Genomic DNA, 26397 nt, shown 5'->3' with positions numbered 1-26397 from the left:
GACACTCCCACCCAGCCCCGATGCCGTGCCGTGCCGCTCCGCCCCCGGAGCCCAGCCCCTGAGCTCCGGTTGGACGGCAGGGGAGGCCGCGCTGTGGGTTCCACGAGCCGGGGGGCGTTGGAGGCACCGGTACTTGGAGTTGCGAATGAGCTCCTCCTCCCTCAGGGCCGCGACCGCTCGGCTGGGAGGGGGCGGTCGGGGGGTTGGGCACTGTCACCCCTCGCCCCGGGGCCGGGGGATGCCGGCGTTGAGGCCTCTGGTTGAGGCCTCTGGTTGAAGCCTCTGGTTGAAGCCGTTAGGCCTCGGGAGGCGGCGCAAGCGCTTCCTTCGTGTTTATTTCCGTCCTAGGGGCTGACGGCGCGGGAGTTGGGCCCCGAGGACCCCCCGCCGTACGGTGTCGCTGGGCTCCCGCTGCCCACATGGCCGCGGACCCCCGGGTGCTGGCTCTGGCCGCGCGGGTCGCTGAGAGCAGCGAGCGGGACGTGCCGGAGCTGCTGCTGCAGTTAAAGGGTAATTGTAACGCTGGTCAAGTCACAGGACATGAGCGGCGGGGTGCGGGCGGCACGGCCGCCTCATGAGGTTCAGGATGGCGGTGACAGGGCTGGGAGTTGTGAGATGGTGATAACGTGGCTGTTGGAACAGCAATGTGAAGGTAAAGGGAGGAAGGGAGAAGAGGCAGCTCTGTGTGGGCCCGTGCCGATGAGGGCTGTGTTGCTCCCACCCTCGTTTCTCCCTCACCCAGCTTGTCTGTGGCTGCCAATAGATGTGTAAGCCTTGGCCCGGAGCTCACAGCTCGGTGTGGCTCTCCTGCCTTGCCCCGCTGCCGTGCCTTTGCCACAGCCACTCCTCGTGGGAATGGCAAGAACAAGCCGGGCCCTGTTCTAAATCGGGAGGTAATTATAGGGGAGCCATACGTCTGGCGGTGCCTGTGGCTTTCTCCGGCCTAGGACATTGCTACGAGTGGACTACGTCCCACATAGCATTTGTTTTACATCTAAATGTACATGGAGAAAATGGAAAGCTACATTCAACTATCCTCCCAAGTGTCATGTCGTCCAGCAAGCAGAGTGTAGCTGTGAGTGGAAGTGCTGATAACATATTTGGTTGTTGTTAGGACTTTTAGAATTACCTTAAGCTCTCTGTATTCCTCTTACATTTTGAAAAGAAAGAAACAAACAACACAACTATCCAAATCATACAGCAGAATCTTATGCTTCCCTTCACTTCCCTTTTTCCTTTGCTTCCCCTCTCTCCTGCTTTCTTCCCACAGAAATTCTAAGTAGTGCTTCCTTGGAGCATCAGGAGTCCAAGAAAATTAAGCAAGACATATACTTCTATGATCTGATTCACTACTGCATGCTGGTCCTTAGACAAGATTACTCTCGGCTGCATGGAGGCTGGGCTACTGCTGCCCAGCTTGCAGAGATAATAAGGTAAAAAAAAAGAAGATGTGCTAAGAAGTATCCCCCCCCCCCCAACCCCCCCTCCCCCCCGTACCTTGTTTTCTCTGTGGCTTTTCATCTTGCTCTCTTTCTTTTGAAGCTATAATACGCTGGCTGCCATCCAGAACAAGGCTTGTTGTTCAGGAAAGGCCAGGGTTAAAGTGCAGGGAGCAGTCAAGAGCAGAGGGATCAGGCATAGCCTAATTGGCCCTGTTTAATTCATTCTCATTGTGTTTCATTGAACCGGGTAAACTTTTTGGTGGGAACAGTTTTTGTGTTGGGTTTATCTTTTTGTTGTGATCAGTACTTGTCTGTGTCACAGTTTTTTGGTTTTTTTTCCAAGTAATTACTAAGTTTTAATTGCAGTTATTATTAAAAAGCAGTCTATTTGGATTTCTTTTTACAAAAATTTCAGCTTGATTGACTCTCAGCTTGACTTGGCTCCATTTAAAGATCTATTTCCATTTTAAATGGAGAAGAGGACGTTATTCTTACAGACTAGATAGCTTGATGTACTGATGTTGTGAGAATGGCATAATGAAGTTTAATTCCTAGCTAGTAAATAAGCCAACTTTCAACTCAAATCCCACCGATCCAATCTCAGTTTTTGATGCCAGGAAAAATAATGAGTTATAAATATTCCCCAAGTTGTACCTGATTTTGGCTTAACTAGGGAGTGAAATTCTAAGGCATGAAGCAATTAGGCAACCATCTCTTATTTATGTCATATCTGGAAAATGAATTTTTAATGCGGGGAATTTCTCTTAAGAGATGCAAGATTTATCACCAGGGCTGCATGATGTTTAAATCAACTCTTAGAAGCTATTTTGGTTTGCGGAGAAAACTGAGATTTATTCTAGCTTTAAAAATGTCCTTTTGCAACTGGATGAATCTGAGCTTCATGCTTAGAATGTGCTTTCACGGGGCTTAGGTAAGCAAAGCTGTATGATGTGTGTTCTCAGAAAGCTAACAAAGATTAGATAAGCAGGAAGCAAAATTCGTAAGAAGTTAGAAAGACATTTTAGTTGCACTTGCATCGATGTGGGATACGGACTTGAAAAATTCCCATCTGTAAACACTGCAGTAAATACATTTACATTGCTTGTAAACAGCCTTTCAGAAATGACCAATGCATTTGTGGTGAGTGATGGCAGAACACTGAGATCTGAAGAACTGATCTGTAGCCCGCGTGTGTTCCTCAATGAGAGGAAAGCTGTAGGCAGATTCACAGAATGTTCTGTGGTGAAGTAATAGCTGTTCGGTGTATTTTTCCTCATATGATCTGCACCACCTTCGTCATACTTTCTTTTCCCTTATCAAGTCTCTGTTTACCTTTGCTTCTTTTCTTTATGACCATCAGAGCCTGTCCCTAACATATGGAACAAGTCTGAACAGAACCCATGATGATAAAAGCAAAAGTGCCTGGGATAGGTTTCAAACCAAGACCTATGGGAAGTGGTGTTATACTTGGTGTCTCCAGCCTGCCAATGATTACTGCTCCTTCTGAGGCCGCTAACTTGGAGCTAACAGCAGTTAACTGTTGTTCAGCTTTGAATTGTCCCATTTCAGTGAAGCATTTCTCCTCTGATGACATGACATGTGACATTCATTCAAAACTATTCAAACAGGCCCTCGGCTATTTAGGTTGATTGTTATTTTTCCCCCCATTTCAGTCATTGTTGCGTGGGACTGGAGGTGAAAGAAAATCCTGAGGAATTTTACAAGAAAATTCTTCCTTCAGCTATAGACAACCTGCTGTTCTTGGGAAGGCGCCTGCAAGCGCGATTTGTCCGAGCGGTCAAGGTATTGAAGTTTCATAATCAAAAGAGCAGAGAATCTCTGTAACCTTTTTGAACCTGTGTATTGCACAAGTAGAATGTTATTGTGGATGTGCTGCAGTATGAAACAGTATTTTCCTGAAATTAAAATAGATTTTAGTTTCAAAGCTATGTAAAGAAAAATTGTTATCGCAGTGCGTTCTGTCCATTACAAGTGCCAAAACAAACTGGTTGCCACAGATTTAGGATTTGGTTACTACTTTGAGAAATGTTAGAGGGGTTTAGGGAGGATATAATTATATGTAAGACAGAAGAATTAGAGCAGTAAGATAGAAAAAAAGTCCTAAAAACCAGCATCCCAGTCACTTGGTGTGTGATTAGTCCAGTCTTTCTAAGTGCTTTATTCTCAGTGCTTCATTCAGCTTTACAATAAAAGAAGGTATGGTTTAGGAAGACTTAAGACTTTAGGTCAGATAGGTCAAAGTTTGTTTTTGCCATAGAACTTATGAAATGAAAGTGGCAAAAAATTCCCCAAGTGCCTGCTGCTTCTGAACCAGCATGTTGGGCACCATAAAGGCAGCCTTTGTGATTTAGCAGATGAGAACTTTTTACATTGCTGTCCCTTGCAGAGAGGAAGGGTTTTGCCCAGTTATGCTTTGGAAGCATTCTGAGTGCCAGAACCAGCAAAAACAAAAGGTTAAATAATGGTAACTTAAATAACCAACCCAGTGCATTCTGATAGTTTCATTTATTATTCCCGTTTCTCCTTTGTATCTCATTTCTTGTCTCATCAGCTTCTTGGCCTTACGCAAAGTTTTCCTACAGTGTCTTGTTCTGGACAGTACATACGTAATCGCTTCTCAGAAAGTATCAGCTGAGTGACGTATTTTCTGTTTGTTTAATACTTTAGACGTGCATTTAGTGCTTAAGAAGCAAGCTTCCTGAATGACATCCCAGGAGACTCCAGTCTTATCTGCAATATGTAATTTGCCCTACACTTTCTTATTATGTCTCAGCCTGCATGCTACTTGAGTCATGCTTGTGGGCAAAGATTACTTCTGAATGCAAATGCAGTCTGTATTATAGTTAGTATGTTGGTTTTCAAGTCTTGTGGTCTCGGAGGTGACTGGGCACCCAGATTCGACGCTTCCTCACTGAAACTTCAAAAATCCCTCTTTGCTGGTATTTTATTCTGTCCTCACTCTCTTTCTGTACAAGTCTTTGAAGTAAAGGGAAGTACTAAAATAGTTTTCAGAAGATGAATTGCCAAACCCACCAAAGATAGTACTATGCCTTAACTTCCTACTACTATTTGTATCTCTTGTTTAGTCAATACCAAATACTCAGTTAAACCATGTCTGATGTCATGGCCGGGACTTACTGTGCAGATCTAGGAAGTGACCTTCCAGAGTTTCACTGGGGGAGGCTCAATAACGTGGGAGATATCAGGCTAAGTGCTTTATAATGACATTTGTCACCAAATCACTTTGCTATCCACTCACTGAGAATATTGATTTCCAGTGGCTGTGGATCGTACCTGGAATACAAACTCCAAACTGTGTGTGTGCTCCCATTAAAACTTAGATTCTTCCTGGTTGTTGTATCCAGTTCAGCATTACCATAAGCATGTCTATATTTTGTTTAGGTAAACTGATTGAGCTTCAGCTCTAACAGAGGTTTGGTATTTGCTGCCAGACCTCCAGCTAGGTGTGCTTCTGAAGCCTCGTCATGACAGTTCACAGGAACCTTGTGGACTGTTAACTATATCTTTGGCTGCTTTGTACTCATGGTTTCTGTGCTATGATCTTAACGTATGTATTTACTACTTTGTGAATCCAATCTGTGATTCACTTGTATTAACCTGTCACTTACCTTCTTAGCCCTCCCATACTAACATATACTTCTAAGAATTCAACAAGGCTTTTCGCTCCCTGTTACAGAGGTTTCAGGACTGGATGCTTTATTCTAGTATGTTTAGGTTTTGTTGATTGATCTCTGGCCTTGCAAGTTGTTTCTATTTTGTTTTGGTTTTTTGCCTGGTTGCTGTGGTTTGAGGAACCTAATTTGTGCATTTGGTAGAGCTGGCTTCCAAATAGCTGAAGTACACAAGACTGCTTGCTATATCATGATGTAGTAGGAAGATACACACATGGGTGTTTTTTACTTCTCTCTCATTTAGGATGAAGAAAAACAAGATTTTTTACGCCATTTCCAAACAGTAACTGATGCCATCTGCTGGCTGTTTTGTGGACATATTCAACTGACAGATCGTGGTAAGGGAAAATTAACTTATAAAATACTTGGGTATTTGTTCAGATCAAAAAGAGATAGCAGGAGACAGTTATAAGCCAATCCCCATCCAGCTTTCCAATTTGTCTGTTATCTATTTAATAATCATTTAATTATCTATTAAGGTATTCCATTCATCAGGAGCAGCAGTATTTAGGTTGTAAAAGATCCACTAAAGGAGAATACTGGGATTGTATTTCCAGTGTTTTAGAAACAAACAGTAAGAGTGTTTTCCTGAACTTTCCCTTTGTAATCTCGTACCTTTAAAAAGGCAGATATTTTTGAGTGAGAAATTACTTCAGAACTTCTTGTCTGTGATTAATATATGCAGAAATTTGACTGAAGTACATTGCAAGACCTAAATGAGTGAACCAACTGAAAATGGGTTGTTCAGTTTGTTGCCACGCTATCTGTGCTCTCTATCATGCTATTTGTTGCCGAGTATCTAACAAACTTTACTAGCACTTTTGACCAAAATAAAGTTTCTATTAACCCAGTGTTGAGCACGTGGATATTTAGTCCATAATAAAAAGCAGAACTTGGTTATGTCTCTAACAGAAAGCAATAAATTAAAGATCATAAAATACGTAGCTAAAAACATAAATGGACAGAAAAATTTCTACATATGTAGACTGGAACTGGAATAAAAAGAAAACGTGGTGCTTCATTGTCATCGGTGGACTTGCATTAAATGAAGCTGGTTTAACAAACTGTTAAGGTTGAGGTGCTCATCTTCTCTGGATATTGTTGCCCCAGTGATAAAATTCCACCAGTGTAATGAGAAACCAGTGCTAGTGTAACATAAGAGGTTTTAAAGCTTTTGTTACATCTCAGTGCCAGTGCCTAAGGGATATCCAAGGGCAGATAAACAGAGCTCAGCATGTTTTTTTTTTCTTTTATGTTGAAATAGTTTACTTATTCCAGTAAGCTTCAGTGTAAAAATTATAAAAGATGAAGTTTGTTCCAGAAAGTGTCTGCCTTTACTTGCTATGGCTTTATGTTGTGTGATTAAGCTCATTTGTTTTATAGCATTCTAAAGCCTGTGATTCTGACTGTGCGATCTCATCTGTTTGTTTTTCTTGCAGTGCTGCAAAATGATCACTTCCTGCGGTTGCTAATATCAGACAGTGTTGAAATAGCAGTTACAATGATGTCTGTTTTACACAGTATTCTGGAGGTTAATAGGTTAGTTGTTCTTATGTCACTGATTTTCCCGAATCTTAAGTTTCAAGTTCAGTTAATGACTGCTTTGTAAAGTAGAACTTCTCATATCCAAGAGCTGTGGTGTGTTTTGTTTTGTTTATTTTCCTAGTCTTTGCTGTAGAAATAGAAATATCCGATGTTTTATTTATCCTGTTGTTAAAATGAGGGAATGGGAATGGGTTGAAATAGCAGTACTGCCTCTGCTACAGAGTCAGTGGCAGCGAGAACTGAGTTAGCAATACTTGTTTTCTCAGTTTAACTGGAGTAAACGTGGGAGTGTCAACTCGTCACAGGAAGAAAAGCAGCATAAAACAAAACTGACTCTTCAGTTCCATCTCCTTACACCCTGGATCACATTGCTGGTCCAGTTAATTGAGTATATTGGCTTGCTGAATACCTGAGGACATCTATAATTAGAATTTGCTATTAAAAAGCTGATTGTTTGTAACTAACTCTTCATTTCTCCTCCCCTCCCCCTTTTGTTTTTTGTGTCTATAAAGTTCTGCCTTGCTTCAGGTTAATGAAGAGATCCTGCACTCTGTATTGGATGAACTTGTTTATAAGCTTTCATCTTCCAACAATCCTGTTATAGGAAACACTGCTACAAAACTGCTGTTGCTGATGGCAAAATTTTGCAAGCAGCTCCTGAAGTTACTGGCAACTCGCTACAAAGGTTTGTGAATGTGTGGAACCAATCACTTGGCATCTTTGCATCTGCCATAAAAATACAAAGGTGGAGGTTGCCATCTTGGTTCAGTAATGATCTGGTACAGAGGGAAACTGCAGTGCTGTTTTATTTTCCTTCTCTGTTCATTTCTTGTTGTAATTTAAGGTGCTGCCCCTCTTAGATTTATTTGCTTCAGTGTATGGAAAACTTTGCATGTGGCAGTTTGTCTCTTCTAGCTGTAGTTTGTCACTCAAGTAAAGCTTGATGGGCTTTCCTTCTTTCTGAGGGATGTTCTGTGTTTGTTTTTCTTTCATATGAAGGCTGCATATTGAGACATCCTGGCAGCAGGGTGCCCATGCTGCCTCAGTAAGAGCCGTGTGAGATACCTGCTAGTGTACTGAACCTCACTACTCCAGAAGCAAGAAAGTTATATTTAACTACCAGGGTCAGAAGTTGGCTTTATGAGTGATTATCTGATAAGTGTTGTTCTATTACTGAGGAGCTGACAGTCTTTCGATGGCAAGTGATTAGAATGAACTCTTTTCAGGAATTCATTTTAGTAGTTCATCGTTTTATCTTGAGGCCTTTAGGTGAGGAGACTGGGCGTGCATATAATTTGTTCTATGCTCTTTGTTATTTAACATGGTATCCCATTTAATGTTGTCCCCAGGATAGCAGGGACCCCTTGGACCTAGGCTGCCACATCCTTGGAGACTTAAGAAAGAGGATTTGATGTTTGCCAGGTTTTTTATATTCTGGTTATTACTGATGATCAAAACTACTTTCATGAAGTCTCTGTCCTTTTAGAAGAAGAGCAATAGGAACTGAATATGCTAGACAAAAAGAAGCAATTCTCTTTTTTATAGTATTGCTGACTACTTAGTAGGTAGTACCAGCCAGATAAATTTCTGGATTTAACAGTCAGCTTATTGCCTATAGAACTGAGAGGACTTCCTTGCAATGTGAAACAGACGTTATATCATAAGGCTGATATAATGTTGTGGATTCTCGTGGAGCCACTGTGGTGTTCTGGTCATCCCAGCGGCTGAATGCTGGTTTGTCTAACATCTTTCATCAAAGATTTGGGGTTATAGTCTATGTTGCTCAGTATCAACAGAGTGCCTGTATCTTTGCTTCATGGTGGTTCAGAGCTGTTGCCAGTGTGAGGTACTTCAGTGTGAGATTTCTGTTGGTAGAGGCAGCCTGCTGGAAATGGGGAAATCCCTCAAACCTCCCATCTCCAAAACTAGCATGGTCTTTACTTCAGGACTGCAAGAGGGCATCGGTGGTTTTTTTTTGTCTGCATGGGATGGCACATCTGAGAGCCATGCTTGTACAATAGTGGAAATTGCACGTGGCTGTGTAGTCTGCACTGAAATTGATGAATGAGTTATGTCAGACCTGCAGGACTTCTTTGAGGGAACTGGTTTGTGTAAGCAGGCTGTGTGGATATGTTCTAGCCAAGGATCTGAGGATAGAAGTTATTTTGATCTGCAGTTCTTCAGGATGCTGTCCAAGTATGTGTCTAATTCTTGTCTTCTTCTTTCCTTATCCCTCCAGCTCTGGAGTACTCTGAAGCTCTGGGGTTTGTCTGGTAGAGATGTAAAGAAACACATTACTGTGTACTATGTGTTCTTCTGTGTGCAGCACAGGGATTGTGTACAAGTGTATTTGTATCTACTGTGTAACTGAAATGCTGTTTGATGCCAGGAATTGGACGCTTGGGTAGTCGCAGTGAGATTGTGCTGTACAAATAAGGCATCAAAGGATTCCAGTTATAATTGAATAGATTTTATTATGAAAAATATGAAAGCACTGCTAATAAAACCTTGCACTTACGTAGTGCTTGCCATTCTTTTAGTACCTTACAATGCTATACTGATAAGATGTTGGAAATACATTACTAATTTAACTGCCAATTAAATAGATGCAGTAATCGCTTGCCCACACAATACTATAGTATTTAATAATAATGATTTCAGCATCAGATATTCAGAGACAATATGCAAACTCAAAGATGATTGAGCTCGTTCAGCTTCAATCTAGTCTTCTTTGCACATAAAATCAGATTTGATTTTTCTGTTTGGAAATGGTTTGAAATTGTGGAAAGAGAAATTTGCCTTTGCAGTATTGCATGGTTCTTCTCTCCTTTCATAGGATTAAACGTGCTTTTAAGTAAACAGTGGACTGGCAAAGGATTTGACAGGGATCTCAGTCAACTTCTGGACTTGCTATACTTGGAACAATCCAATGAAGATGGGGAAATGCAGGTGCTGAATTTTAATGAGACTTTCTAATATGAGTTTGTAGTTATGTGTACACGGGTTGAATTTCCTATATTACTTTGTCTGAGCTTTTCAAAACTTTTGTGTTTTTTTTTTTCACTGTTTCAGTGGATTTTATTTGATTTTGTAAATTTCCAATTCATTCTATTATTTTTTTTTCTTTCTTTCATTTTTGAGATCTCAAGGAATTCCAGGTACTGAGGAATGGAAATTGGGAATGGATTGAGAAACTGACTGTGTTGTCACAATGTGGTGTGAAACTTTATACAGTCATAAAGAAAAAGATCTTTTTTGTTAGCTGTAAAACAAAAATAATTACATCTGCTCTTTTTGCATCAGTGTTATAAATGTAGATTTCTGGATTCTTGGGAGCATTCGGATAGAATTAAGAGTCGTGTAGCGAAAATGTTCAGTGAGAACGTTGTCTGTACTGTGTTTCCAATAAAAAGAGCAAATGTGTGTTTTATGAGCTTACCAAAGTTTTATATGCAGGGTTTTCAGTGTGATTAGTTCAAAGGAAATCAGAGTCATGTTTACAGAGTCCTGCTTTCACCTTAAACACAGCAGGGTGTTTTGTGTGTTTTGCTCACCCTAGAAAAAGCACCATTTGAGAATATATATATATATTTATCATATTTGTTGCATTTTCTGATCATGGTGGAAATGTAAATATTTCCTACAGTTTGTTCTCCAGACTTGCCTTTCCATTCTCTCTAGTGAAGGTATTTTGACTGAATTGGCACTTGTAATACCAAGTGCTTCAGATACTTTCAATTTTAAAATTTCCTATACCAGTTATGTGGTTAATATGTATCTGTGCTGTGGATTCATTTGTTTGCCAAAGAGAGCATTGATGCAGGTTAGCTGCCTTTGGAGTAAATACAAGTTTTGTGATAATAATTGTCTAAGACCTTAACTGCCCCCTCGCTGTTATAAACACTGTGCATTTCAGAGCATTGGAAAACTGCTAAGGTTTGACCAAATGCTGAGATGGTTCCAAATATGCAAACAGTAATAACCTGTTTTTATATGCAAAGAAAATATTCTGCTAACTGTTTTATGCATTTCAGAGACAGCACCAGGCAGCTTGTGTAATTCAGGCAACGTGGAAGGGATTTCAGACAAGAAAAAGACTTAAAAAACTTCCTCAAGCAGTGGCAGCTTTGCAGAGGAGCTTCAGGTAAACGGCACTGCTTTGTAAAAAGTGCTAGAGAATGGTGTGATAGGACTTGTTTGTGTTTAGTTTGGTGTTTCTCACGTCACAGAATTTCAAGAAAAATTAGGTCATATAAATCACTACTAAATGCAGGGCCAACAGGATCTGGCTGCTCAGGGCTGTATGCAGTGATGGAGATCTCCAAGGATGCAGACCCACCATCTCACTCAGTCCCTGTCTTGGGGCTGCGTGATTCACATTCCATTAGAATTCTTCCATTAGATTTAGCAGGAATGTTTCCTGTTGCAGCTCTTTTCCACTAACTCTTGTCCTTTTTCAATGCACCTGGAAGAATGTGGCTGGATTTTCTCTACAGATGATAGCAAAAGACAGAGATTAGATTCCCTGAACTTATACCATATGCTCTGTACCATTATCTCTTCAGTTAGTCAATGTCTGCCTGGGGTGACCCAGTAAAGTCTGGGCAGTATTGCAGGTGTGCCCTCCAGAGTGCTTGAGTAAAGCTGTGTAAATAATTTTCTTTGACCCGTTGTCTTTGCTTTTGCAAGTGCAGCATACTATGCAGCTAGGCTTTGTTACTGCAAGGACACACTGCTGGCTTGTGTTCAGTTTGTAATCCACCACGATCCCCAGGTTCTTTTCAGTGGAGCTGCTGTCCAGGTAATCAGGGCCCAACCTGTATGATTCATGAGGTTATTCAGTCCCAAGTGCAGGACGTACCATTTGAATTTAATGTGGTTTGTACTGACCCATTTTCTGTGTCTGTGGAGTTTCCTTTGAGTGCCAGCCCTGCCCTGCAGTGCATGGGAGACTGATGACAGCCCTGCTAAAGTTCAAGTAAATGACACCCGGTGCTCTCTCCTCATCCACAGAGCCAGTCATCACAGAAGACCATCAGGCTGGTCACACATAATTTGTCTGTGATAAACCTTACATGGCTGTTCCTATTTGCTTCCTGTGCTTGGAAATGTGTAGCTTTCCTAAGGGTTTGTTCCTGTGTCCCAGGGAATGTTCTTGGGATAACCCAGAGGTCCTTCATCTGAAAGATGCCTTTTTCCTGTCAGCTGTATTTTCTCAAACACAGAAGTAATGTAATGCCAATATGAGCTGTTTCATTGCAGATTCTTTTAGCAAAAACATCCAAACAATGTGCTTTTCCAGCAGTACCAAATTGCCATTTCTGGTGCCAAAAGCTCCAACTGTCCCTTTCCCAGCTGCCAAAATTCTTCTCCATGAAAAAAAAGCCCTTAGTTCTGTGATGCCTCTGTGTAAAAATGTATAGCATATGGAAAACTGAAAGTGTGGGACTGTAGCATTGGATTGCACTAAACAGCATTAGAGGATGATGTACTGGTGGCAGAACAGTTAACTGCTTCACAGTTAACTCTTCAAATATTCCACCATAAAGTAAATACGTCCTGAAGTTCTGATAGGATCAGGTGGAGCAGGATAAAGCAGAAAGGAGAGGGTGGCCAGGCTGCAGGCAATCAGCCAGCTGCTTTACTTTCTTGTGTCATGTTCTCAGTATTACAAGCATTAGCACATGCATCTTAAATAAGCAGTTCTTGAATCACTCAAACTGAGTTTTAAATGTGCTTGTTTAACACTGAGAAGAATAGAAATGTATTAATATTTTTAGTCATATGATCATGGTCCAGTCAGTCCCAGTGTACTGAGTACGATATAGTGACCATACAGCTCCAGTAGTGGATTTTTTTCTTTCTGGGTCAAAACTGCGCTTACAGTTATGCCAAAAAATCAAAATAATCTTTGGAATATTGTGAACGTTATTTTAGAGAAGCTTTTAAGTGGCCTTTTGGCTTTTTAATAGTCAGGGTTTGGTTATACTCTTGGATTTATTTTAGAACAAATGTGGTTCTGTACTGTTGAGGCTGAAACTCCAAATGTGGCTCACCTGCAGCTGCAATGGAAGGTCTTAAACTCTATAAGTTACAGACTTCTGAAACTCTGTGGTTTCACAAATGTCTCGTCGGTGATATTAAAGCTTGCAGTCTTTCCATAAAGTTAGTTCACTTTTATGTAACTAACTGTAGAACTGTTAAAGTGGCAATAATTTGCATTAATCATTTATCACGTGAGTGTGTGAGAATGCAGATGTACATGTGGGCTATCAGGAGGTGGTTAATCCATGCTATGAAGAAAGCTTGGATCTTTGTGTGTGTTGTACTTTTGTTAGCGTGGTCTTGTACAAACAAATGTGGTTTATTATAGGGAGAAATGGAGAAGGAAGAAGAATGTGTGTTTTACAGACTACTTGGGAAGTAAACATTTACATAGTTGCCTAACACTATTGTCAGATTCACAGATGCATATCTGAGATGTTCATAAAACATTTTTGTTGTTTTCCACATAGTGGAGCTCATAAAAGTTTCTAGTATTGATAGTTTTATTAGGGAAATGTCATCAAAAGTCCTGCTTCACCCTGTGACATCATTCAGCTTAGAAGTACTGTATGTGCCTTCTTGGATTAAAAATGCAAAAGTTTGGAGCTCTCATTTACACAAATGTGTGGGCTGAAAAACTTGAGCCCATTCTGTTGTTATTGTATATATCGTGATTTGTCTCTGTAGGTGGATGTGTGGGCACACTTAGAGTCTGCATTACTGTCATAAGAGGATTATGGTCTCTTAGATCATGGTGTTTATCAGTTAAAGACAGATCTTTAAATCCAGAGCATAATAGCTTCCATCCTATCTTTCCCAATGAAGTTATAGAGACTGAGGAGAAAATGTAGTGGAAAAAAGTATGATTAATTTTATACTAGCCATGAGGAAGCACGCTGTTATTTCAATGGTACTGTGAGTCTAAAGGTATGTGACATGCAGTGATACCAAAATTACTGGGCACTGGTACTCGCCTGCTGCCTTTTTCTCCCCTCCTCCTCACCCTTAATGCTTATACTCAATTTGTGCCCTTTTCCCAGTGCCTCTTTCATTGTCCCTAGTAAAGTGCTAGAGGAGAGCAGAACTCCCAGCTGTGGGTCCAGCAGAGGCACTCAGGCCTTAAGCAGGCTAGTGATCTCTCTGCAATAGGAAAGGGAGTTGCATCATTACCTCATCGTGGGGGGAACACTCAATCTTGAGTGTTGAACTGCTAATGAGGTTGTCAGGTCCACTGGGACAAGAGAGGGGAGAGAGGGCGCCTTAGCTCACAGCTCTGGCTTCACTGAGACCGTGTCCAAGTGGTCTCAACAATTATTGGTATAGATATGCGGGTGTATTTAGCATTAATGTATTAGTCTGCGTATTATTAGCTTCAACACTTAGGAGCCAGTCACAGAGTTTTTGCTTGTCTGATTTGTGAAACATTTACTGGGGTGTTTCTAATGCTGAGCACAGCAGGGCAACATCCTAACGTCAAATTACAACAACCAGTACAGATGAAGAATTTGCAAGAAGATTCTTTCTTAATGTTCTGTTAACAAAATCGATGGAGAAAATGTGTCAATGTGTTATTTCCTGGAGAAAAAGCCCTTAAAGATTTAAAAAGTGGGCCTTAACAATCAACATTCTGACCTACCTGAGCAGCCTGTACAAAAAAATAGTACCTATGATGGAAAGCAGGTGCCATGCGTGCTGATGGATGCACTGGAAAAGATACAAACTGCAGCAGTTGCCTACTGTTGCTTTGCCTTTTCCCCAGATGATGGAAGCAAAACAGTTATTTTCATTCACTCTTGTTGTGAATGTCCCACGTGAAGCATTACTCTCTTTAGTGTGCTTAGAAACTATAACCTGAGTAAAAAAATATATTTTTATTTGATAACAGATTGAATTTCTGGCTCCCATTTCTCCTGGTCGTGCAGTAATTTGTTAGTTCACAGGTGGCATCTTGTTGCTTGGTGTCGTCCTGCAGCCAGCGGCTGGCTCAGCAGCTGCTGGGCCATTAAACATAGACAAAGGTTCAATTAAGAAATGTATAACTTAAGCTAATTGTTAATGTACTTGTGTATTTTAGAGCTAAACGAGAACAGGAGATTCAGCTTCTGAAAAAACAGAAGGAAGATGAGGCCTTAAAGCTGCAAATGCATCATCAGAGACAGAGGGCCATCAGACTCTTCCATGAAAGACAGCTGTCCTTACTGGAAATAATCCATCCCAGTATGTGTTACGTTGAAGTGTTTCAGAAGATTAAACTGTCTGGGTCTCTTTAAGAACATTTTCCTCAATGTATTTCCTAATCTTGCATGTCTGTTTGCACTGTAGTGTTACCATTCCTTTTCCTGACATGATTACCTGACCAAGAACGTGCTAATTCTTCAAGGGCTCAGTAACTACTGACTGGGAAATGCTGCCTTCAGAGTAGTCCAGGAGAAAAGGAGGCCCTCTCTACATAAAGCTCCATGGCACCTACAGGTCTCCTCTGAGAGATGGCCTGCAGCTAGTGGGCTTTCGAGGAGGTGTATTTAACTGATAGTAGCCAAGCTTTTTGATATCATCCAGTTTTTAAGGATTAAAAGTGTAAGTTGTTGGTAGATCTCAACCCACGGTCTTATAACTGGATCTTTCTCACATTGCTAGGTCAGTTAAATAAGCACATGCAGGAAATGGAGGTGAAATCAGCATTAACTATCCAGAGATTTTGGCGAGGTTATGGAGCAAGAAAGGATTTTCATCGACAGAAACAATCTCTTAAGGAGTATAAAGCAGCTGTCGTCATTCAGAGAGCAGTAAGTGTCTAAACTTTGTTCTGAAATTAGATAGGACTGAGTGCAGTATTTTGACGCCTCCCAACCAGATTTGTTTATTTTCTTTTGTTAATGTTGCTATAGCTATAACTTATTAAAAAAATACGCAGAGGATGATAATCTATAGATACAAGTTACCTAGAGAGGTTGAATTTCGCATGAGATAAAAAGCCTGATACAATCTTCTAACTAAAATACGAGCTACCACTTGAAACCAAAGGCTGGAACATCGCTACGGGATGAATAAGTCCATCATTTATTACGAGAGTTCTAACATTATTTAGTATTCATGCTGACAATTTTATGTTGCCTTTTTGGTATTATAGCTGAAGTTATGTTTTAAGGAGTGCAGCTCTAGGATGTTTTTCTGTCACTGATTCCTTGCAAAGTGAGCCAAGCTCCCTGTCTATGATTCTCATATTCTCGTGTGTTCTTTTCAAAGGCTTGTAAGTTCTTGGAAAAACGAAGAAGAAAGAGAACTGTTTCTTCCTGGAAAGATCCCAAAGGGCTGACTGAGGAACAGAGAGTAGCTTTACAGCAGAAGGTGGATGACTACATCAAATTGCATCCGGTCTGTTTTAGTCACTTCATAATTCTCATTAATGATGCAACGTAAAATACTGTAGGGATGAGGTGTATTCATAAAATCTGATCAAGATGATCCATGTGAGATATGCCTATATTAACCCTGCTTGTTTGAGAGCAAGGTGCTTAAATATTGGGGATTTAAGCTATTAATTGAATAAAAAAGGTCAAAACAAACTGTAATTGGAAAATTACGTATACTTGGTAGATAGGTTTGGAGAGAGCTCCAGAGGAAGCAAAATGATTAAGTTAACAATTAAGAACAGCATTTATATTCCTTGTTTGGATGTTAATCTGCCCCCAGCGGATTAATGGATCTTCATGGTAACAAACTTTTATTTTCCTCCAGGCTTCCCAAATGTCAGAAGAAATGAGTAAAGAATTACATATGCAGGCCCAGGAAAAGCTGGCACAGTTCCTGCTGAGAAGCAGGCTGGATCAGAGAGCAGCACAGCGGAGAGAGTCATTACTGGCTCAGGTCAACACTGATGTGGAGCTGCTAATGAGTACGTGACTGCTCTGGTCATAGTTTTAATTAGCGTTTGGATTAAACTAATTTAGAAAGAAAATTAAAGGGAGCAGTCTTATTTAAAAACTGAAATAGCTTTCTTCTTTTGCCATACATTTTATGGTGAGATTTTGAGGCCCTGTTAGAAGTTATCCAGGTATTGCTGTAAATATGTCTGCTTTTCAGGGAGCTGCTTAGTTTTATGCTGGAAGTCTTTCTGATGTACTCACGACAAAAGCAACGGCCCTTGTAAAAAGCATAGATGTTTTTAAGGGCATCTTACACAACCTCTACCTCTATGGTTTTTTTTAATCTATTTTCTTGTTTTCTTCAGATGAAGAGGGAAATCTTTGAGCTGTAAATTCTGAGGCATGTCTTCCTTCAGCCTGGCCTGGCCTTATTTGAAACAGAATTCACTGCTGTGCTATCTAAATTTCACATAGCTTGTATTGAAAATGAGAATAGCAAACTGCAGCCAGCAGAGAGCACCCAAGCAGGACAAAATTGAGCAAGTTACCGAAATTCCACTGCTTATTCTGTCACATGGTGTGACTGCAGCTCAGTGCTGCCTGAACAGGCAAATCAGCACGCTTGCATTGTGCTGGGGGCCCCAGGCAGTGAACACACAGTGCTGCTGCAGCCACGCTGATATCACCCTGTGCCAGGAGTGCTGATCCAGCACCAGTGACCAGGAGCTCCTCTTAGGTCACAGTTTCATGAGAATCTGGTTTGGTGGTTACCACCACTATCACTGAATGATGTAGTCCTGCTTTCCCTGCTTCTCTCTGTTCTGTATTTACTTTTTGAGTTAGCGTTAATTTGGATTACTTCTCCAATCTGGTTTATCACACAGCAATAAAACTGTAATGTCAGCAAGGGGAAATGAGTGACCTAGGACAGTAGGAGGTGAGAGAGGAGTGATCTTAATTGTTTTGTTTAAAATACTCATAAAACTGCAGCATAAGAAACAAAATACAGCAACCTGTTTCTCCTTGTTCTTACAGATGCCCCTCAGTTAGCAGAGACCACAGAAAAAGATCTTGCTGTTTTCATGAGTCGATCAGTCCCTGTAGCTACCAAGGCCAAAGAGTCCCACAGTGCTATGCTGAAATACGTTCGCTTGCCATGGTGGAAGAAGCTTGGAGATGAGTTTGAGGAGGATGATGTCATTCCTGATGACACCCTGAATGCAGAACTTGGAAGTCTGTTTATTGGTGGAAGGAAATCCTTATAGCTATTGGTGGAAGCTAATCCATTTGCAGGCAGAAGGATCTGTTACTTGTTTAGCCGGGCTCATACCTTGCACTATGCATTACTTTTATGTGTTTTTAAGGAAACCAAATACTTGAATTCTAAGACAAAGCACTGAAAAAGAACAAGGTTTTATTTTACTTTCCGTATTAAGAATCTCTCTGTCCATCAGCAGTAAAATACTGACTGTGCTATTACCAAAAGGATTAAATGCTGTCCTTGCTAATAAGGATATTTTATAACTGTTACAAAAAGGATTTAAATACTGTATTTGCAAATACAGATGTTTTGTAACTTATGTAACTTTGACTGTATATAACCTTTGCATTTTCACTTATTACTTGCACTCAGATGTATTCAAAACAAATCAAGACGTAAGAAGTCAGGCAAGTAGGCAGTAGGTTGAGTGTTTCCAGCAGGGTGGAACTGTTAACTCTGGTCAGCACAGGCAAAGCTTGGACTGAGGAATCTCCACTTCATGCTTAGAAACAAGTGAAAAAGCAAGAAGATGAAAGTTTTTTTATTAGAATGTATGTGTTTTCCTTCAAAAGCACATAGTTCCTTGCACAGCCAGTGCACTGCATTGTAACGTGGTTGCAGTAACTGTTAAATGGGATCAATAGTGTCAGTGTGGCCATCTGCACCACCACCTTCATCTTCTTAAACCATGCGGATATCATTTAATCCAGGAAGGTCTCCAGCACAATCACTGTGACATGGTCTGTGCTGAAAACCTTTAGTCGAGGTCCATAGCTCACTGCTGACCAATCTGCATAGAAAGAGAGGAGAACACAAGGCTGCAGTAGGTGCCTGCACTACTAATAAAGTATTTATTAGGTGAGACCCAGAAAGTCTTTTAACACTGCAGAGGAAGAAAAAGCGCAGTGGTTTCTGCCAATTTGTATATGGACAGCAATATTGCTTCAGCATGTTTGCTTTCCATCTCCTCTAGAAGGTTTTGAGTTTTAATTTTAGCGATGAATGGAAAACAAATACATAGAAATAGTAGGCAGAAGTCCAAGGCCGTTCAGATGCAGCTGATACATTAAAATGAATAACTGGGCAGCTGCCAGGAGGAAGAGCTGTGCTCTGGGTTAATTCTTTTAGCAGGCACTGAGTTGGCTCTCAGTTCCCTTCTTGGAGAATTAACCGGTGGAAAAACCCGTTATTTGCCAGGGTGCTCACATGTGACTGCTGAATTACATGTTCTGCTCGGCCTTGCTATTAGTATCAGACCGTGCCCATCAGAAACCAACAACAGAGCTGGAAAAGATGGGGATGAATCTTCCCCAGCAGCTGCCAGGCTCTAGTGCTGGACAATGCCCAGCTGAACTGCAGCAAACCACCTGTTCCATTGCAAACACACTGCCTGTCTGCACACCCAGCACCGCATCCTCTGCTGTACAGCCACCCACCCGCACTATTCTGTGGCTTAGTGTATTTTATGTCAAGAGATGAGGCTCTCGGTACGCACACCGAACTCTCCCACCCTCCCTCAGTCCCTCCCCTCCCACGGTCGCTGTGCGGGCGGTGCCGTTACTCGGTGCCGTTCCCGCCCCCTGCTCCACACGCCGTTGCCGCGGTGACGGGCTCAGCCGGGCCCGTAGCGGTGCGGCGCTGAGGGGCGGGCGGTGCGGGCCGGGCTCGGCGCTGCCGGGCATGCACAACAAAGGCGAGAGGAGCCGGGCCGCGTGCGGGCTGTGCAGGTGGGTACGGCGGCAGGAGGGGCCCACACAAAGGCGGGCGGCCGCTCCCGTCTCTCCTCGGCCGGGGGCCGCCGGTTGTGTGGGGCCTTTGTCGGTGCGGCGCTGGAGCGCGGTGTGCGGGGTGTGCGGGATGCACGGCGGGGCTGTGCGGGATGCTGCGGGCATTGCAGCACACGGTGCCGTTGTACCGGTAGCCGGGCTGTTTGCTACGGCACCTCACGGATCCGAGCGGCTGTCCGGGAATCCCCCGGGGCGCATCGAGGCGCCCGCTTCGCCCATCTCTGTTTGCGCTGCAGCAAAGGGCGCGCTGCGCCTGCACTGTTGCATCCCCTCATCGCTGTGGCACTGAAGGGCACCAGGAAGAGCTGTACGCAGGGCACAGGGGCGATAATACCCGCTTCCCTTTGCTACTCCATAGAGTGCTCCATAGGCAGCGATGGGGGCTCGGAGCCCTGCTACAGAGGTTGTGCTGCTTTTCCTGCCCCCTTTTTGCAGATGGAGGAGCAGATTGGGAACCTAAAAAGATTGAAGTCAGATTTAAGTCGCATCTGGAACCTAAACGAGGATCTCACAGCTCCTCAGGCTGAGGTTCTCTCACAGCTCCTCAGGCTTCTGGCTGAGGTTCTCTCCCACGCCTCATGATAAAGTCATCTCTTATCCTCACTAGCTGCTCCCTGAGCTGCCCTGGGCTCTACCAGGCCATGTTTTGAGATGGTTTTGCCAAGGTTTGTGTATCTTTATAATGGGAAGAGCAGTGTCTGATTGACATGGATCTGTGGTTGTTGGTGTGTGCGGGTGTATAACCTAGCAGCCATGGAATAGGCTCGGTGTTGGATGAGGCACTGTATGATCAGACAGCAAATAGTGCTAATGAGGGAAATGCAGAACGGCCAGGTATCTGCTGTGGCTTTGTCAGCCTCTCTTATGAAAGGGAGAGGGTCTGTCCCTTTGAAAAGACTAACCTTGCACTGAAGGGCACACTTTCAATAGCAAAATAAGTGGTGACTGTAACCCAAAAGATGCCAGCCTGCTTGAGAACCTGCCCGCTTGGTTTTGTGGCCCAGACAGGAGATGGGCAGTGTTTGAGATTGTGCTCCACCTGGTATTTGCAGAGCTCTGGGCAGCTCGAGTCTTCTGAGATCTTCTGGAAACCTTTATTCCTCAATATTTAACTTTGTAGAAGATCAAATTCTACTCTTGCAACAAACACCCTCGAGAAACAAGATGCCAAACCCTGCAGTGCTGCAGGACCACAAGGCATTGCTTCCTACCGGCAGACACGATGCGGTGTCACAGTTTGTTTCCTTACTGGTGTTTTGAAGGGACAGTTCTTGCAGAGAAGAGGGAGTGAGCATCGCTTCAGGCCTCCATTGCTGGGCATCGGCCAATTACTGTCATATCAGATTAGCTCTGTGCTACATTAGCACTCATTTATGTTAATACAAATGTAGCATGACTGTTCCATACTATTGATGGAACTATTGTATTTACAGCCCTATAATACGACCAATTGGAAGGGAGGTTCTGGTTACAAAACCATGGACTTCAAGGTGATTCCTTCTATCAGGGTAGTTTTGAACCCTGAAGGATGAGCTGCTGAAAGACACGATCCATTTTCTATTTAGCACTGATGCAGTTACTGTTTTGGTAAACTCCAGGCAAAAAAATGTCCTGTGTCACAAAAGAAAATAGAAAGAACTTGTGTTTCTTTCTACCTTGCCACAGTCTGGGCTCAGTAGCCTGCGCTGTATTAGATACATCCTTGCCTCTGATAAGAGCCCCTTCTTGCCTGTGCCCTGCAGGAATCTATCCCTTGAGACCAGCATTAGGTTTTTCCCCAGCTGCCACTGCAGTGCACGAGCATGTTCTATTTGTCCAGAGCAGCCTGGCAGCAGCACTCATGGGTGCTTGTGAGATGAGAAGGCTTAGCATGCAGTTCTTCAGCCAGGGCTGTAGAGCTGTCTGCAGCTTAGTGGCTGTCCTGCTCACCTGTCACATGATGGCATGCAAAGGATGCACCTATTTGTCTCTGGGAGGCTCCTCTGGCCAGAGTTCCTGTGAGTTTCGCAGTCCCTGCTTCATAATGAGCTCAGCTTCCATCTGCTTGGCAGTTCACAGCGGCCCCAACAGCTGGTTCCTGGCAGCCATTAGCACCTTGCAGCACAGGAACATCTTTTGCTTTGAGTCTTGGGAGGATGGAGAAGGCTGGCAACATCAGTGAGCCTAGGAGAAATAACGAGGGGGCACAGAACAGCTGCATGGATGAAGAGAAGGAAGGTGGTCTGAGAAGGTATGTGACGAGGAGGGGATAGTGGAGTGACAGGTGGAAGGCACTGTGGGACTCATGGGGGATGGGGGAAAGGAGGCAGGGAGCTTGGTGGCTTTTGGGAATGGAGGATTCTCCTCTGCTGCCGGAGGATTGTGTTTTACTGCTCCTGACTTTCAGAGCCATTCAGCCAGTCCTGAGCCACTGCAGCATGTTGCAGTGCTGGGTGTTTTCAAACCCTCTTTACAGCAACAAAGGTGAGCAGCTCTGGGATCTGTCCTGCAGAGCTGGGATCAGTCACCTCGTCCACAGAGCACTCCCTTCTCAGGGATGGCCCTGGGAAGGCTGAGCTCCCACAGCAGACACCAGCATTGGTTATATGAGGACCTGCTATTTGCTGTTCAAGGACAGCAAGGACAGAGGAAAGTCTATGATTTCAGGAATTAGCTATGGAAAGCTGAGACCCTCGGGATGAGGTAATGAGAATAGCTGGAGAATTAAGCAATTCCCATATTCATAAGATGACAGAGTGCATTTCCTTTGCCAAGGCTGTATTAAATACGCTGAGGGGAAGAGGAGTTCTCTGGCTCTGCTAACAGCTGCTTCAAGGTGAAGCACAAGGGGAAAAGGGAAAAAAAAATCTCAACCATCTTACGTTATTTGTTAAGCCATGGAACAACGCGGGGACCTCTGTGGACTTTCTGAGAATCTCCTCATCTTCTAGAAATAACCTAATTGGGAATTAAGTAGCACCTGGAAAGGCTTCCTTCCAGGAAGGAACTGAAGATGCTTTTGAAATTCATCTCTATTCCTCTCTCCTACACAGGAAGCCAAAAAGCAGCAGTATGTTCTTATGATCACGGCTTTGTATTTTGCAAGTGCTGTTAGCTAGAGAGAGTGTTACGCCCTTGCCTCTGCTGCTGTTGAAATGCTTAAAGATACATGTAAGCAAAAATATTTTTTCCTTTGGGATATGAAGCCTCAGCAGATGCCAATAGCAGTTTACACTCTTGGTTCTTTATTAGTGCTTGCAGGAGCAGCCAGATGCTATGCTGGTCATAGCTGCAGTCCTAGAGCTGTTCTAGTTGGATGTTGTGCAGCCCAGCAGCTGAGATCAGTGATGGCAGCATCCTGTCAGAGCTTGTTTATTTGTGATGGAGCAGCCTGACTGTTTCTGGAGGCATGGTGAGGAAGGCATGTGAATGGACAGCTGAAGTGCTCAGAATTCCCTTCTGAATCAGGTAGAGAGAAGATTCTTTAGACAGGACAGTGGCATCTCTATCTTTTGGCCATACCAGATCGGAGAACCTAGGATAATTTCAAACCAGTTGCCTGCCATCACTGCATACTGCTAGAGACAGGAGATTTCACATTACCTAGAGTCCCAGTTTTTGTTTTAATCTCTGTTACATATAGTACTGCAGCTGTGCTAAGATCACATTCCTCTTCGCTGTAGGAGACAACTTCTTGTAAAGGATCAATACAGTTTCACTGTTGTGGTAGTTTAACCTGGAAAAACCTCAGTCCTGAACTGAATGGAGACCTCTCAATTACAGAAGATCCTGCAGCACTCCCTCAGGAGGCCTGGTTTGTGGTACTTAACTGTTTTGCACTCATGTGCCCCATTTTCTACCGCAGCTGTTGCAACAGCTTTGTTCTCTGTGAGCAATCAGGCTTCAGGTTTCTGCAGTGTAAGATAACTTGTCTATGAGCCGCAGTGTGGCAGCCCTCTTCCTACTCAACGTGCAACGTGGTTTTGCAAAGCAGTGCTTTATGCTCGGAGGAGCCATATTTGCAGTGGGGAGACCTCACAAGTTGTTAGCACAGCTTCACTGAAAGCTCTGAGAGCGTCACTGAGAGCAAACAGCAGCCAGAGTCACAGGAGAAAGAAAGAAAAGCAAATCTGTTTCTGGAAGAGGAAAGAGTAAGCCGTGCAAGCTTCCCTTGCTGATAAGCTTTTGAATGTTAGGATGCATTGCTTCTTTGTTTGAGTCTGGGGGCTGGGAAGGACTGAGGTCCTACTCCAGGCTCTCAGAACCAGGTGTGCTATTACCACAGTGCTTTCACAGCCAGCCACATCTTTCAGAGAAGATCTACCCTATTTTCCAGGTTTTGTCTTACCTAATTGCCGTACAGCAGTGTCTCCAAGGATCACAGTCATTGCTCCTATACACTACTGTGCTATTTCTGGTCACGTGCAAATAGGGGAGTAACAACCCTGCAACACCTATCCTGGCTGTCAGTGTGTTCCTCAGGCTTTTCATTGCTCTAGCAGTAGCATGAAGCAAATCTATAAGACAGGTAGGCCGGCTCAGAAGCAGCCACAGACACTCGCGTAGCCTGCAGCCACATCAGCTGTCCTTTCCATGCTTACAACAGCACAGCGTGTGCAGTGTTCTCTTCCCTTTTTTTGTACCAGATGGCTTAGGAAGAAGCTCCCTGCTCTGTGGTGGGGAAAGGAATTCATGTAGCAAGTAAGAGAAGGTGTAGCAGGAGTGGCTGTGCTCAGAGCAGTGGGGATGAGAGAGCACAGCTCAGTGGGAGCATGTAAGAGGTGAGATTAGGGCTGATGAATGCTGGTTATGTATCGGCTTGGGGAGGCCTTGTCATCAGGTGCCTGGAGCTTTTGAGGTTCAGACCCATCAGGTACCAAGGCAGCATGGGCAAAATGACTCCACATGAGGAAGGGCAAGGAGCAGGGAGCCTCACTTCTAATGTGGTTGCCTGCTTACCCTGTTACTGTTTGAAACATACAGCAGTAGGAAAAAGCAATGCCCTTGAACAGTGCCTCCAGCTTCAGAAGAAGAGTTCTTCCAGCATTGAATTTGGCCTATGGATTTTAATTACTCTCCACTGTGAAAGTAATGAGAGCCAGTGGAGTTGTACTGATTTTATTTCCTTTTAATTTGTTATGATGCTCTGGATGCAGATTAACTTTCCCAGCTCGATACATATTATTGATTCATCTTGCCTTGTGATGTGATTAATTGTTCAAACAAGTTGCCAGTTTCATTGTAGTGTCCCCTGGTAGCTCTTTGCAGTGTCCTCCTTGCTCTGGCAGTAGCCAAAGTCAGGTACCTCGCTTCAGGTTGGGTTATTTACACTGGTAATGAAGGATAAAATCAGGTCTGTAACAGTGTCTCTTTAAATACAAGTCCAGCTCCCTTTCTGCTTGGTTATGTGGCATTCTTGTTTGATGGGCTCCACCAGGTAAACACAGGAGCGTGCAATGCTCAGAAGAGTAAATGTTTTCTGTCCCCTCTTGGCTAGTAGAGAGCCAGAAGATAAAGGGAGGTACCCTTGTGCTGTGAGTGGAAGGAGGAGTCTGACTGCAGCACTGTGTCCCCTTCTGTGCTAGCCCCTTGGCATGGCAGCAAGGGGCCCAGTATGTCAGGACTCTGTGCCATCTCGGGAAGCTGTGCTCATCACCTTCTGGTTCAAAACACTGCTTTGTAGTAGCTGGTTTTTCAGATGTAATTGCCATATGAGAGCAGTGTGTTCCTCACCAAGTCTGGGGGAACACTGTGCTGAATGAGTGATGCCAGCGTCTTATCATCGCAGATCACTGGATGTCTCAGCGCGGTCATTGCACTACTGAATTTGCAGCAGCTCAGTGGTTATTACCTGATTCCTGATGATGGTTATTGGTGCCTGAGGGCATTCCCTGGAGCAGGAACTGAGCTCAGGCCAGAGCAGCTTTGCCTCAATTCAGAGAATCTGAACAGCAGCTTCAGGTGCAAAATAAACGTCAGCTCCATGGACAGTTCTAATGCACAGGAACGTATGTGCTGACCATCCAGTACTGGGCAAGTCACGATAAGGGAGTTGAGAGCTAAGTACTGGTTTGGCTTTTCATACAGCTTACTTTGAGGCTTAAAAGCCCATATCCAATTAGAGCAGCCAGGCAATTAACATCAAAACAGTTCAGCCTCATCTTCATTGCGAGTATGTTTGTATGGCTGCAGTACCTTCAAAGAAGCTTCAGATCTATCTGAGTAGGTCTGGTCCTGCCTCTGTTATCTCCATCTTGCAGAACTTGTGTTTTCAAACATTGCCGTGTATTACTTGTCTGTAGCATGGTCAAAGCATCCATTTTCCGTCTGTCTCTGTTTTCCTTTGCCTCCAGTGCTATCCTCTGTGCCTATCTGCCAACAGCTGCTCCTACTGACCCCTTAACAGTGAGGAGCTGCTGTTACCAGTTTCTTCAGAGATACTGGGCAGCAACTTAGGAAATCACTTGTGGAAGACTGGAAAATAGGCAGGAAAACTGAGGCACAGTGAGAAGCTGGTGTACATCAGCACCTTAGGGAGACTGGGGCAGTGTCCCACGGGCCCTCACCACACACACCTGTTGTGCATTAGCTCAGCAGTGTCACATCGTCCTTGCACCTGGTAGCATTTCCCCACAATACTCATTTAGGGAGATCAAAAGCCTTGGGGACCTAGTGATTCACTAGAGAAGGTGCTTACGCTGCCCTAGGCAAAGCTGTGTGAGTGTTCACTTTTGGATTAGTTCCACCGTACCTGCAGGG

General features: G+C 43.4%; 2 protein-coding genes across 7 annotated transcripts in view; both read left to right on the top strand.

Moving 5' to 3' along the window:
* Nucleotides 1–56: 56 nt before the first annotated feature.
* Nucleotides 57–18191, top strand: IQCB1 (IQ motif containing B1). 3 transcript variants are annotated; one of them, XM_015868772.3, is made up of 14 exons: nucleotides 57–129; nucleotides 349–510; nucleotides 1271–1433; nucleotides 3116–3245; nucleotides 5400–5493; nucleotides 6595–6694; nucleotides 7213–7385; nucleotides 9537–9649; nucleotides 10735–10844; nucleotides 14820–14962; nucleotides 15383–15531; nucleotides 15992–16120; nucleotides 16484–16640; nucleotides 17647–18191. In XM_015868772.3, exons 2-14 carry the CDS (start codon nucleotides 420–422, stop codon nucleotides 17874–17876), a joined length of 1782 nt encoding a protein of 593 aa, XP_015724258.2. In that variant the 5' UTR covers nucleotides 57–129; nucleotides 349–419; the 3' UTR covers nucleotides 17877–18191. The 3 variants fall into 3 exon arrangements, with proteins under 3 accessions (XP_015724258.2, XP_085409428.1, XP_085409429.1); XM_085553302.1 differs by having other exon boundaries at nucleotides 57–510; XM_085553303.1 differs by lacking the exons at nucleotides 57–129; nucleotides 349–510; nucleotides 1271–1433 and adding an exon at nucleotides 4742–4865 and having other exon boundaries at nucleotides 3114–3245.
* A 1220-nt stretch (nucleotides 18192–19411) lies between these two features.
* LOC107316822 (uncharacterized) overlaps nucleotides 19412–26397 on the top strand; it is a 35449-nt gene continuing 28463 nt past the window's right edge. The window contains exon 1 of one of the 4 annotated variants that reach the window (XM_085553298.1): nucleotides 19412–19599. The gene's annotated coding sequence lies outside the window, so the exon portion shown is untranslated. Of the gene's footprint in view, nucleotides 19600–21710; nucleotides 21890–26397 lie in introns of those variants that run through there. The other 3 variants (XM_085553300.1, XM_015868770.3, XM_085553299.1) reach the window with 3 other exon arrangements.

This window comes from Coturnix japonica, chromosome 7 (assembly GCF_054131305.1).
Source record: "Coturnix japonica strain WE chromosome 7, WE-NBRP24, whole genome shotgun sequence".
Lineage (NCBI taxonomy): Eukaryota > Metazoa > Chordata > Aves > Galliformes > Phasianidae > Coturnix > Coturnix japonica.
This window is presented reverse-complemented; position numbering and strand designations above follow the sequence as displayed.